This window comes from Amblyomma maculatum, chromosome 9, assembly GCF_055883805.1.
Source record: "Amblyomma maculatum isolate TAMU_Amacu chromosome 9, ASM5588380v1, whole genome shotgun sequence".
Classification (NCBI taxonomy): Eukaryota; Metazoa; Arthropoda; class Arachnida; order Ixodida; family Ixodidae; genus Amblyomma; species Amblyomma maculatum.
Genome location: NC_139352.1, coordinates 89,628,252 through 89,642,743, shown reverse-complemented (window position 1 = coordinate 89,642,743; position 14,492 = coordinate 89,628,252). Strand labels below are relative to the sequence as shown.

Sequence of the window (14,492 nt, the reverse complement as noted above, 5' to 3'; positions counted from 1 at the left end):
GACGCCCTTGACGGTCACGCGTCCAGACTTCAATCTCACACCGCCGCCACACCAGACAACACCGAAGACACAGCGACCAAAGTCCACGTTGACACCGCCGCTCGAAGAAATAACGACGGCGTGGCCTGGCCTTGACCTCAGCAAGCACACGACGAAGTATAGATCGAACACCGAAGCCAACAATCAATACGAGGACACGAACAAGTTACCTTGCAATTACTGTCGACAGTCGCATGATTAACGCCCTAGTGAAAACCGGAGCAGAGTATTCTGTTATCAGTGGAGCTTTCACCGCCCATCTAAAGAAAGTGACGACTAGGGATGGCCTGCGGATTCGAACCGCTGGGACAACCTTATTACGCCGTGAGGATAATGCAATACAAGTGTAACAGTGAATGAACGCACTTGTCCTACTAGCTTTGAGGTCCTGGAGCAGTGCTCCCGCGACGTGAATTTGGCATGGATTTTCTGAACAATTATCTGGAGTTGATCGACCTTCGCTCGAAGCTGACCAAACATTCGACGCAAAACGCAATACCTATTGTTGAAATTTCGACATGACCCATTGCTCTCAACATCCTCGACGAAGAACTGAGCTTAACCGCCCAATCAAGCGTCGCAATCTATTTGGGTGCTGGAGCTGCTGAAACCACCATAGGCATTGTCGAGGGTAACAAGCAGTTGCTACTGGTTCGAGAAGTGGGCACCGCAAGGAACATCGTTCCCTTCTGTCATAGAGAAGCTCCGGTATTGGTCACGAACGTCACCAAGCAATACCAGCACCTGAACAAGGGCACAACGATCGCATTTCTTGGCGAATTGGGCTATTGAATCAGATACCAACCCCAACTAAGCCTTTTTAGCAAATAGGAATTGACCTCGTCGGACTCTTCCCTACTTCCGTGGGAAACAAGTGGATCAACATGGCCAGCAACTGCATGACCCGCTACTCTGAAGCAAAAGCCCTGCCTAACGGTTCCAAAACTGAAGTTACCAAAGCTTTCATCGAACACATTCTAATACAAGACACCGTATTCATCATGGACAGTGGAACAGCTTTTATGGCGTATCTGCCTGTCCACTTTGACCTATAGCCATACAAGCCACCGAGTACAATGGTATAGAATCCGCAGAGAAACATTTACCGAGCTTCTAAACAAAACGATTGTGGGCGTGATTACCGTGTACGTCGATGCCAAACAAGACATGGGACCTCATCTTGCCTTACGTGATTTTCCCGGATAAAACCGCAGTACAGGAGACGACCAAGGCGACCCCGTTCCAGCTTGTCTATGACAATCCCACAATCACGCTTGACGCAATACTGCCGCACGTAACAGACGATGGGAACCTCGACGTCGCCGCCTACATTCAGCGTGCAGAGAAACCTCGACAGTTCGCATGGCTGAGCATTAAATTGTAACAACGCACCGACAACGCAAAACTAACTTCCGACGACGCGACGCACAGTACAAGGCGGGAGACCAAGTCTGGGAATGGACTCCGCTCGCCTTAGCTGTTGATACGTCAACACTTTGAGCTGTATATAATCCTTCGCTGGGTTGGAAAACTGGACTATGGAGTCATTCCTGACGACGACATGATCACAACAGTGACGCAGGCGTTCAGAAGTCGCACATGTTGTATGTATGTCTAGAGCCGTATTATGCGCGTTAAAGAATCCGTTATCTTCAAACTTTCTACTGTTTCTAAGCCTTCTTAATTTATTTTGAAACATCTATGTGATGTTTTTAAGGGGGAAGTAATGCCGCGAACTATTCAAATATTTGTTCTTTCTCGACAGCCGCTGGCATGTGCACGGATCAACTCAGTAATCTTTGTACATGCTCGTGGTCGATTGACGCGGCTTTATCATTTCTTTTGTTGCGGCAGGTGATTCGAGGTATATCTCGAAGTATTCCAGCCGCACGCTTGAATTCTTTTTTTACAATGTTCCAGGTTGTGCTTGTCACCGTTCGCCGATTTATCCTAATTTTTATTCGCTGCCTTTAAAAGAAGCGCTGACGACTGAAACGGGCATTCAATGTTCGACGACCAGCGAGAGCGTTCGTTGCTATTGCCGTTGCGGAGTTGGTAGGTTTGTTTGCGGGCGCAAGTCACTCCAACAAACAGTTCATTCCAGTGCTACACCTAGCAGTCTGTTCATTTGTGCCCTACGGCCTTGTCACCACCACGTGACAAAACCACAATAAGTTCGAACTCTTGGAGTCGCAAACTGCACTGGACAAGGCGTCCAGAAAGGTCATCGCGGATCGCGAACCAGCAAAACGACTTATGGTCACTGACGAATCTGAACGGTGGTGCGCAAAAGGTAGTCTAAATGTATCGAGTGCCCACGCCACCGCGATACATTACTTTTTCGTTATCGAATAGTTCTTTTCGGAACGATATATTGTAGTGGTGGTGTGGGCGATTGGCGCGCTCATTTTCGTTGTGCCACTGTACAAGTACGGACCAAGACCAACACTGCTCGCGTCTGTGCAGACTTCCGATGCGCGTTCTCGTGTAAGTGGCCAAATGACAGACGATTTGAAATGCCTTTGTAGGTCAGCGCATGCATTTTTTTTATTGGCCCCAAAAGAAAAGGAAATGCTTTCTAAGTAAGGCGAGCCATTGGCTATGTAATTTTGTAAAAAGCGGCAGCAATACACCGGTAGTATACAAAATTGTCCCAAAATGGCGCACGAAGCGCTTTTCGAGTGGTGTCGTAAACGCCGACAAGGTGGTCATCTCACTGTCAGGGTGGATGCAATGGCCTGGAATTTTCAGCTCAGCGAAATCAGTGACACTTCGCCGGTTTAAGTGAAAAGCGCTCTGCAGCAAAGTGCGCAATGTATTTCATAATATGTACCCGCCAGAAACTTACAACTAGTAAGAACGTAGGGACTAATTTAGCCACAGAGGACAATGTTCGGGTTTCTCAAGAGACCATCAATTCAATAAATAGACCGATTCCACCAGCAGGTTTCACGACGACACCGCTGCCACGGTGCATACTGGTACACGTATTCATTCGGCCGCTCCAACCGCCCGGAGTGCCTGCATGCCGCGTTTCTCAACGATAGTTAGCTCGTGTGAATGCAGGAGCTTATAGTCAAAAATTCACCTGTTACGTTCTTGGATGCTATACCATCAGCAAAAAGGACAAATAACTCGCCTTATATATAAGCCACATATTATACAGTTAGGTGGGAAAACCGTCGGCGTCGTAGTAATAGTAGCCGTAGTACTAGTAGCAGTTGTTGGCCACGTGTGTCGGAAATAGTTGAGGGATGCAAAAAATCGTATCATGGTAATTTGTCATTGTTGTTATTGATCCCTGATCTGTGATAAGTGATGAATTTAAGAAATTTGTATGAATCGAATATTTAAAAAGGAAAAATGAAAAATAATAAAAAGGGGGTTTAAATGAATTAAAAATAAAAAGACTCGAAGTAAAAACCTTGATAGTTATGACGAAACTATAGAGCGCGTGATCATTTGTTTCAAAGCCCTGAAAAAATTAAAATTGCAAAAAGGGGCTTCAAAGGTGCCAAAGGCTGAAATTATTGGTTGGTTTCTGCGGTTTAAACGTCCGAAATGACTCGGCCTATGTGACGCCGTAATGGAGGGCTACGGAAATGTCGACCAAGAGGGGTTCTTTAGCATACACTGACATCGTGCAGCACACGGGCGCTTTTTTTTTTTCTTTTTTTGCCTCCATCGAAAAGCTGTCGCCACGGCCGGAACTGGATCTGCATCCTTGGGCACAGTTCAGCGCCCTACCCACTCTATCACGACAGAGGGAAAGTGATCTGAAAAATCGAAATGATTAAGATGCTAAAGCCGGAAAATTTCGAGTGAAATTCATCGATTATGTATTTGACATTATTAATAACCGGAAATATTGTTTAAAAACAGAATGCTCAGATCGAAAAGCCATTGCTTGATATGACTAACAAAATTTAGAGTGGGTAACTGAAAGATTTTACACCTTTTATTTCCCCTTCTTATTTTTCAAATATTTCAATTGTTGTATAGATCAATTACGCACTTCATTTTATCGATTACCATCATCAGGCATTGGCTTTTCGTCTTGACAAATTTGACAAATTTGAAACATTTTAATTTTTTATTTTTTTTTTTCATTATTCAAAATTAAAAATTGATCGATTACTGAAAATTGATAAAAATTGATCGATTTTCGTAATTACATTCATCAAGTATTACTTTTTCATTTTGAGTGTTTGGACTCCTTTGAAACCCCGCTTTTCAAAATATTTGTTGTTCTTAAATTCCGCACATGTTTGCAAACATTTATTCCTCATCATCGCCCCTCTCACACCTATCAATCATCAATCACTAAGACAAAAAAATACCATGATAAAATTTTTTGATCAGCCCACGATTATTATCTGACACGCGATGTCGACAAAACCGACGAATTTTCAACCGAACGAAGACCGCATAAAGAAATATGAGTACCTTTAGAACATCTGCCTTGCATGAAACTTGTGGTGTAATTTTGTATGTACTATTGTGGTGAATTTTTCTCAGTGGACACGCCTAAATACTCGAACATCGTACATCAGCAAATAATACATTCCTGAAAGTTTTTGCTCTCTCCTCAATTTTTGTTTAGCACTCTGTTTATTCTAAGCCTGCATAGGTAATAATAAAACTGCAGGATCAAAAGCAGAGGGTAGCATTTCACGGTCTCTCCTCACAACTTTCCGTCAAACAAATATCACCGCGCGTAATAACGTCGATCACACACAGAGAAAGATAAATTATGAGCACTTATCTGCTGTCGCATGCTTTTTTGTTGTTATTACCTTCGGCTGGGAAGGTTCTGGACGAAAGTGAAAAGTACAATTGCTTTACATGATTTTTAATACCACAAAAATTTATTAGCTTAAATACGACATTATATTGGGGACGTATATGGGTGACAAATAGAACACAATGGCATCCAACGCCTAAAGACTCGCGGTGTCCAACTTACCTTGAGGGAAGCAATACGGGCAGGTAATGACGAATATTCAATCAATATGGGCTGATGACAAATATTCCGAAGCACAGGAGCATCAGCAGAAGTAGCGCCAGACAGCACATAATATACTGACCTCCTGTTCCTGCATACAAATACAGTAGACATTATTGAAAACTCGCAGCGTGGTATTGCCATGCATCTATAATGAACAGTTTGCAACGGGAGCCTTATGCCACTTAGATGCCATCAACCTGCTCGGTACGAATCGATGTAATCACAGTGCAGACGAACAGTAAGAGGGAACGCATGTTTGCAAGTCAATTTTAAAAATCATATTGCGACTGCCTGGGGATCCTTAACGTGCACAGCCATCACACAACACATGGGCAGGTTTGCGTTTCGCCTGCGGGGACTACCTGGCCGGAAAACCTCACAGAAGAGCGTGTGCTATATTACGTACCATCTCCCAGAGGCACAGAACTACATGGACACCTGGAAACGAAGGCCTAGAAGGAAATGAGGTAGGGAATGATATAGCCCGAGCTCTCACAAACCGGGCGGATCCCCATCCCTACCTCACCCCTCTCCTAGGACACTACGGCGACAGGCTGGAACACCTACGGTTAGAAAGAAGAATTTTCTCACCACCACACAAACAACTTCCTTTCTCGGACGCTATAGACTGGAGAAACATACAAACACATTCCCTAATCTTCACATTTTAAATAAGATAAGCCCAACAAAATACACGAGCAGTGGGAGGCGGCCCTGACCAGCGACAATCTGGAATATCCAGCTAGTCCGCAAGTCAGCTGCTGCCAGCGGAGCCCTGGACTAGGGGCACCGACCACCCAGCTCCTGCGAATTCTTACTAATAATTAATTAAAAGTTTTCTCTCTCTCTCTCTCTCTCACAACGAGGCATATGCATTGCACCGACACTGGACGCTCCTGCCATCTTCGGAGACTTTAACGTCGACACTAATCGCATTGCTGGATGGATGGATGGAATATAGGAGCGTCCCCTTTGAAACGGGGTGGTAGCAGTAGCTATCATGCTAATTTTTCTCCCTATATCTTAATTATTGATTTAGAATGGTTAACTAAACCATCATTCTATATATTAAATTTTTGTTCCTACATTACTAACATTATGTCACTTCTCTGCTTTTAAGCCACCAATCTTCCAGTCGTTTTTCGCTAGTTTCCACCGCCGGTTTATTCCCCCGGCCACTGTTATCTCTAAACCCCAGAGCTTCAGGAACAGTGATTGCGCCTGCATCAACGTCCGGATGGATACCATTACATTCGAGTATAATATGGTTAATTGTTTCACTGGAGTTACCCCATACAGCACATGCGTCATCTCCATTGTTAAATTTCTTTTTGTAGCGGCGTGTTCTAAGGCACACTGATCTAGCTTCAAAATGTAGGGCACTGCCTCTTGAGTTATCAAAGAAATCTTCCTTCCTGCTCTGCATTTTCCACTTTCGGTATAAGTCCACACTCTGTTTCTTTTCCATCGAATTTACCCAATTTTTACCTTCTGTGTTGCTTGATTCTCTTTATTTCTCCGTCCTTGTGACTAGCATGCTTACTAGTTAGTTTCCTAGTTCTTTTCCTCCATTGTGAGTCAACGCTGGCCCGTATTTATGCGCCATCTACATTGGGTCGCAGTCGTTAACCCATTACACGTCTCTAGCAGGAGTGCACCCATCGTTGATTTACATCTTTGAACTACACGTTGATGAAACCAGCATAACTAGTCTTCAGAAACCAGGCACGCCATTCTCGCGGTCCCCCACGCTTACAACGAGCACAAAAGCGAATAAAATTGTTTCTTGACAGACTGCTTATGCCAACAGAATAATGCAGCACTCGTGCATTTCTGTAATGCAAAATCAAGAGGTCGCGGCAGAAACTACTCTGGGTGAATGCGAAACAACTAGATCGGTGGCGACTGTTCTTGTAATTTGTACTTATGTTGTACTTGTTCTTATTTTACGTTCTACGTATTTCTTCACTATTTTATTTTATTTATTTTGCTGGCATTCTGTTGGCTTTTATATTTATCACTATAATTATCAGCCACATGTTTTGTTACTACTTATCACCACTACTGATTATCGTCATGTTTTGCACAGCCTTCTAATTCGTTCATGCAATTAGCTTAGAAATGCCTGGCATAAGATCTGTCACGCTTTCTCTGTGGACATCTGAACTAAGCCTTAAGAATTTCATTGTAATACACCAACTTAAGCTTCGTAGCCTGAAAATTCGCATCCAATTTGCGCGTCCCCGTTTTCGCCTCACCAACTTCGCCTATTAAGTATTTTGCTTTAATCTATGGGTAGCAAGGATCAGACTGCGAATTATTCTAGACCAAAATGTGGCTTCTACCATTCATGTTCAACGCGTGCTGACCGCGACCAAGCAGTATACAGTCTTCCGAAAAATTTTTATCCCTTTACCAAGCATTTACAAGTGTTTTTACGAAGTTTTCCCCGATTTATTTTTCAACATGGCATCGTTGGTTGTGTCTTCTGAGTGCCGCACACCGACAGTGCGCTGTTTTTGCAAGCAGGTGAAACAGCTGGCTGTAACTGTTTCTGAAGTGCTCCGCTTCGCTAGTGGAGCCGATCAAGTACGAATGCGCTCATTAAGAGGACGGCAAAACTCATTCAGGTGAGCGAGTGTACTCTCTACCAGTGGACAACGAAGGCGTTGAAGGCGGGCCGAGTGCTATCACCGAAGAAGCATGCTGGCTGAAGAGGTCGCGAGCGGACGAAGAACCTGAGCGTGTTGCTGATAGTGCACGGTGCACAGCTTTTTCCGCAGAGGCAAAATTCCAATTTTTGTGAAGGTGGAGCACAATTTGCAAATGACGACTGGCTACCGGCCGTGTTCACAGCGATACTGCCGATGATGTAGCACAATTCGCAAATGACGACTCGCTACCGCGTACATAGCGATAATGCAGATGATGCTTAATACACTCGGCTTCCAATACAGAAGGGCTCTCGCAATGCAATGCTAATCGACGTGAAGGATATCGTGTAGTGTCGCCGCCGGTACCTGCGTCAGATAGCGGAGCTGCGACGCCAGGGTAGACCATTGTTTTTCACCTGACGAAACGTGGCTCAATGACGGCCACACGCGAAGTGAGGAATCATTGCACCCTCCAATCTGCGCACAAAGCACATCGATCCAGATTGTCGAATGGTCTACAAACCCCCTTGGAAAATGTGCCAAGCTCACTGTTACGCACTGCGGCAGTGAACAAGGTTTTGAAGACTCAGCCGAATTTTTCCGAACTAAAAAAACCTCGGGGAACTACCACGAGGAAATGACCGGGGAACACTAGGAGAAGCGGTTCTCCAAGAAACTTATCCCACTACTAGCACCCGGCAGCGTTATAGGGATGGACAAGGCGCCATATCATTTTCTGCAGCAGGATAAGGTGCCGCGGATGAGTAGTCTCTAAAAAGAGATGCAGGCTTGGCTGTCCGGAAAAGGTGTCGCGTAGAGCAGCGACATGGTGAAGGCCGAGCTCATGCAGCTTGCCAACAACTTGAACACAGGTGGTGACCGATACCGTGTAGACTGCATCGCTGAATCTGCTGGCCAACTCGTTGTGCACTTGCCCCCCTACCACTGCCAACTGAATGCGATAGAGTTTGTTTGGAGCGACGTCAAGGGTTTCGTGGCTAGCCGAAACAGGACGTTTGAGCTCCAAGACGTTGAGCCTCTGGTTTGGCGAAGCATCAGACAAGTGACAGCTGAGAAATAGAAGAATTAGTGCGGCCTGTTTTCAGTGAGGATGAAGTGACGCGAAAACTGGAACACATCCTCGACGATGTTGTTAACCAAGCAACGGCTGTTGCTGCCAACCTGGATGACGACCCAACCAACAGCGCTGAATGGAGTGTGATGAGGACGATAAGATAAGCCCCTTGAATGTGCAACGCTATTCCTGAAATGCATACGCATGAGTCGGGACCATTCACTACAGTCGAAGCGAGAACAACAAAAATGAGAACAATATCGTCTCTCATGAGATATGACAGGCGCCGTAGTGAGGGTTCTTGTTTAATTTTGAGTGCTTGTGCGTTGACGTTCACCTGCACATGCGATTGTTTTTCATTCCGCTACCATCGAAATTCCGCTGCCCTAACCTGCAGTCGACCCAGCTTAACTGCAGTGGCCACTATGGAGCAAATAAATTTATATGCACATGGCAGACACACTGAAAATATCTGAGATTAAAACGAAGATCTGATACGAATAGGTGGTGACTAATGAAAAAAGTAGGGCCCGTTCCTTTGAAACGGGTGTTCCCCTTTGAAAACAAAAAGAAAAAAGAGACATTAAGTGCCAACTGCTAGAGTCAAAATGAAGCTAGCTACTAGCACGCCTCCTTTCACATGGATGGAGCCGTTTGTAGGGGTGACTGGAGCGTAAAAAAAAACGCACGTATTGCGCGCAGTCCTCATTGGACGAGAGGGCCGTATCCTTCGCAGTGCTGCATACATCTTTTGAGACGAAGTATACACACTAGAAAATCTCGCGTCTGCGGGATTTGCCCTCGAGTATTTTGCCCCGCCGGGGTGGCGCAGTGGTAAGACGCCCGACTACTGTGCGGGCGAATCCGGGTACGAACCCGACCTCGGCGGCTGCGTTTCGATGGAGGCGAAACAGTGGCGTGTGTGTGAGGCGGTGTTGCCGTGTGCTGTTCGATGTCAGCGCACGTTAAAGATCCCCAGGTGGTCGAAAATACTCCGTAGCCCTCCACTAGGGCTCCCCTTTCTCTTTCCACTTTCACTCCACCTTGCTCCCTTCCCTTACGTCGCGGCTGCGGTGTCTACAGAAAACAAGTGAGACAGCTACCGTGCCTTTCCCTTCCTACAAATAAATCAGCTTTTTCGTTGTGCGGGGCCCCGCCGGGGTGGTGCAGGGGTAAGATGCCCGACTACTGTGCCGGAGTACCCGGGTTCGAACCCGACCTCGGCGGCTGCGTTTCGATGGAGGCGAAACAAAGAGGCGTCCGTGTGCTGTGCGATGTCAGCGCACGTTAAAGATCCCCAGGTGGTCGAAATTACGCCGTAGCCCTCCACTACGGCTCCTCTTTCTCTCTTTCCACATTGACTCCAACCTTACGGGAAAGGGGCGGTTGCGGTGTCCACAGAAAACAAAACAGTTACCGCGCCTTTCCCTTCCTATAAATAAATCAGTTCGTTGTGCGGGGTGGTGCAGGGGTAAGACGCCCGACTACTGTGCCGGAGTACCCGGGCCTGAACCCGACCTCGGCGGCTGCGTTTCGATGGAGGCGAAACGAAGAGGCGTCCGTGTGCTGTGCGATGTCAGCGCACGTTTAAAAATGCCCAGGTGGTCGAAATTACTCCGTAACCCTCCACTACGGCTCCTCTCTCTTTCCCCTTTCACTCCCACCTTCCTCCCTTCCCTTACGGCGCGGTTGCGGTGTCTACAGAAAACAAGGGAGACCGTTACCGCGACTTTCCCCTCCTATAAATAAATCAGTTTTTTCGTTGTTCGTGCCATGGTCCCGCCGGTTCGAACCCGACCTCGGCGGCTGCGTTTCGATGGAGGCGAAACGAAGAGGCGTCCGCCTGCTGTGCGATGTCAGCGCACGTTAGGATCCCCAGGTGGACGAAATTATTCCGTAGCCCTCCACTACTGCTCTTCTTTCTCCATTCCCACTTTCACTCTTAACTTCCTCCCCTCCCTTACGGCACGATTGAGGCGTTCACAGAAAACCCCGTGCCTTCCCCTTCCTATATAAATCAATCATGGCCCCGCCGGGGTGGTGCAGTGGTAAGACGCCCGACTACTGTGCCGGAGCACCCGGGTTCGAACCCGACCTCGGCGGCTGCGAAACGAAGAGGCGTCCGTGTGCATTGCGGTGTCAGCGTTGTTGTTGTGGCTGTAGGAAGAAGGAAAAGAAAATTTGGAGGACGCTTAAGCTTCGCCTCCAAGAGTAGAACGCGATAGCGTTATTGCACCTCGTTCGCACCACCCACTCATTCGCTCGGTATGCTCTTGAGTCACACAAAGACATAGTTTTCATACTCAACACTTCTAAGCGTCCTGTACAACTTTTTTCTAATTATTTGTTCAAACAAGTGCTTCTCACAATCTACATTATCGCACTGTGTTGTGCACACTACAACGTTTCTTGCTCCCGTGTTCCTTTATCGTTCACACGCACTGAGTATGTCGGTCAGTCAACACACCCTGCCAAGGAGTGTAAGACAATGCGCTACGGCGCAGCAATCACTGATGAGGCGCCCCGCGTCGGACTTTGCACTCACGAATCACGCGGTGAGCTCCGAGCAACGCAGCGTTCGGCGCGGCAACGAAACGTGCGCCTGAGCAAGCGGAACGAACTAAAGAACTCGGTGTCTCGGAGGGAGACAGCCGGGCAGCGACGCGCCATGAAGGCGGACGCGATCATGGGGCTGACGCCTTGATGGCATCGTCCTCTATCTCGCTTGGGAGCACCACGCAGAAGCATGATTCCTCGGAAGCAGCTCGGCACACATCGCAGGGGACGCTTTCCCAGCAGAAGCGCTACGGCGCAGCGATCACGTAAGAGGCGTCCGGCATCAGACGCTGCACCTAGCAATCGCGCTGTGAGCGGAAAGAGGAGCCGCGTCACCTAAACACCACTGTTCGAGTGACGCACGCTGGATGCTGGAAGGGGAGAGAGCGAGAAATTTTGGAGGACGCTTAAGCTTCGCCTTCAAGAGTGGAAAGCGATAGCGTTATTGCACCTCGTTCGCACCGCCCACTCATTCGCTCGGTATGCTTTTGAGTCACACATAGTTTTCATACTCAACACTTCTAAGAGCACTGTACAACTTTTTTCTAATTATTTGTTCCAACACGTGCTTCTCACAATCTACATTATCGCACTGTGTTGTGCACACTACAACGTTTCTTGCTCCCGTGTTCCTTTAGCGTTCACACGCACTCAGTATGTCGGTCAGTCACACATCGCAGGGGACGCTTCATAGCAGAAGCGCTACGGCGCAGCGATCACGTCAGAGGCGTCCGGCATCAGACGCGGCACCTAGCAATCGCGCTGTTAGCGGAAAGAGGAGCCGCGTCGCCTAAACACCACTGTTCGAGTGACGCACGGTGGATGTTGGAAGGGGAGACAGCGAGAAAACATTAAACGCAAGGGTATTGGGGCATCCTCGCACCGGTAGCCGCGCGGCCCGAAGGGGAGAAGCGGGTGAGCGAAGACATTGATCTAAAGAAAGGAACGATGCTTGGTTCTACAACCCGGAAGGATGCACGGCGAAACGTCAGGGGCGAGTGGCGCGCCACGTGTTGGGGCAGCGCCGCACATTGCGAGGAGGGGTTCTGTGTTTGCCGCAAGATGTGCGCAGAGCGCAGAAGAAATGTAGCGGAAACGTACTTCGGTACTCTTGTAACTGCGACTTCTGTAAGTAACATGCTCATAATTACCGATATACACCGCAGTATAACGTTCTACGGCACGTTTCTAAGGCAACACCGCATTCACTAGAAGCGCTATTGTACCGCTCTCAAGCATCGAACTCGTGGCTGAGTGGTAGCGTCTCCGTCTCAGACTCCGGAGACCCTGATTCGATACCCACCCAGCTCATCTTGGAAGTTGCTTTTCTTTTCCTTCTTCCTACAGCCACAACAACTGCCCCGTAGGGCCAGGAACAGCCACTCTTCACCAACTCCAGGGTGAGCGCGTGCGGCGGGGGCTAGCCTGCCACCGAATTTTATTTGCACCCGGTGTTGCTTCGGCACGCGTCCTTCCCTCCTGCTTCTCTTTAAGTTCTTTCTGTTCGCCCCAGGTCAGCGCACGTTAAAGATCTCCAGGTGGTTGAAATTAATCCGTAGCCCTCCACTACGGCTCCTCTTTCTCTTTCAACCTTTACTCCCACCTTCCTTCCCTTACGGCGCGGTTGAGGTGTCCCCAGCCACGCCGGGTGGTGCAGTGGTAAGACGCCCGACTACGGTGCCGGAGTACCTGGCTTCGAACCTGACCTCGGCGGCTGCGTTTCGATGGAAGCGAAACGAAGAGGCGTCCGTGTGCTGTGCGATGTCAGAGCTTGTTAAATATCCCCAGGTGGTCGAAATTATACCGTAGCCCTCCACTACAAGTCCTCTTTCTCTGTTTCCACGTTCACTACCACGTTCCCTCACGGCGCGGTTGAGGTGTCCACAGAAAATAAGTGAAACAGTTATTGCGCCTTTTTATTTATGAAGTGCATGCCGGGATTTATCGCTCACGGCCAACGCCGCCGACGACACCGGCTTTTCTGCGACACGAGCTCCTTAACGCTACCGCGTTAAAAATGCACGGGCTTGCTACTGGCTCTGTAGCTCAGCCACCTCCGCTGCCTCGTGCAGACAGAAGAGAAAGTAAAGAAAGAAGAGGAAGAGGGAGAGAAAGACGCGCACCACAACAACAGCCGTTGTCGACCAACGAAGTGGTGGTGGGTGCAATGACGGTCTACAGCAGATAAAAATTTGGTGGCAGGCCAGCCCCTGCCGCAAGCGGCGGTGACTTACCTGCCCCAACCCCATCAGGGAGTTACACGTTAAAGATCTCCAGGTGGTCGAAATTGCTCCGTAGCCCTCCACTACGGCTCCTTTCTCTGTTTCCACTTGTACTCCCACCTTCCTCGCTTTCCTTAATGCGCGGTTAAGTGTCCCCAGAAAACAAGTGAGACAGTTACCACCCTTTTTGTTTTCTATAAATAAATCAGTTGTACGTGCCATGGTTGCCAGTAAGGCTTAAATGTCACGTGAACAAGCTCACCCCGCGTGGCGTCCGATCCAGGCTTCCGTGCCGCGGCTTACATTTGCGGCTTCCTCGAACGCCGCACATCACAGCATAAACATGCAGACACAGCACAGCATCCATCAGCAGCGTTTTAATATGATTTAAAATAGATAGCAAGAGGCACAGTATCTCAATTCTCCGCGGACGCCAAATGAGCCGTGAGGAAGTAAAAAAGGTGGGAGGCAAGAACAGTTTGCCTTCTCCTATCATTTGTCTTTCACCGTTTGCCTTTATCGGCGTTCAATGCAGTGCTATACATATTTATATTTGGTTTACAGGAGAGTATCCGTTACACCGTCGTATTTTAGTATAAACTGGTTCACAGGAAAGGTAAAGCACAGTATCTGCCACACTTGTTTCTGCACACCGTAACCGGGCCGTAAGGGAAGGGGGAAAGTTAGGAGTTAAAATTTAAAGAGACAGAGAAGCCGTAGACGAGGACTACGGAGTAATTTCGACCACTTGGGGATCTAATGTGCGATGACATCGCACAGCACACGGACGCCTCTTCGTTTCGCCTCCATCGAAAGGCATGGTTTGTTTTTTTCCGGGTTTAAAGTCTCAAAGCAAGTCAGGCTCTGAGACGCCGTAGTGGATGACTGTAGTAATTTCGACCACCTGGGGTTCTTTAAATTGCACTGACATTGGACAC

General features: G+C 48.0%; 1 protein-coding gene across 1 annotated transcript in view; it reads right to left on the bottom strand.

Annotated features, from left to right (window-relative positions):
- Positions 1-8,787: 8,787 nt before the first annotated feature.
- Positions 8,788-14,492, bottom strand: part of LOC146179722 (uncharacterized) — a 43,939-nt gene continuing 38,234 nt past the window's right edge. The window contains exon 2 of the mRNA XM_084580257.1: positions 8,788-8,965. Within this exon, the coding sequence (XP_084436383.1) occupies positions 8,788-8,965 (178 nt within the window). The remainder of the gene's footprint in view (positions 8,966-14,492) is intronic.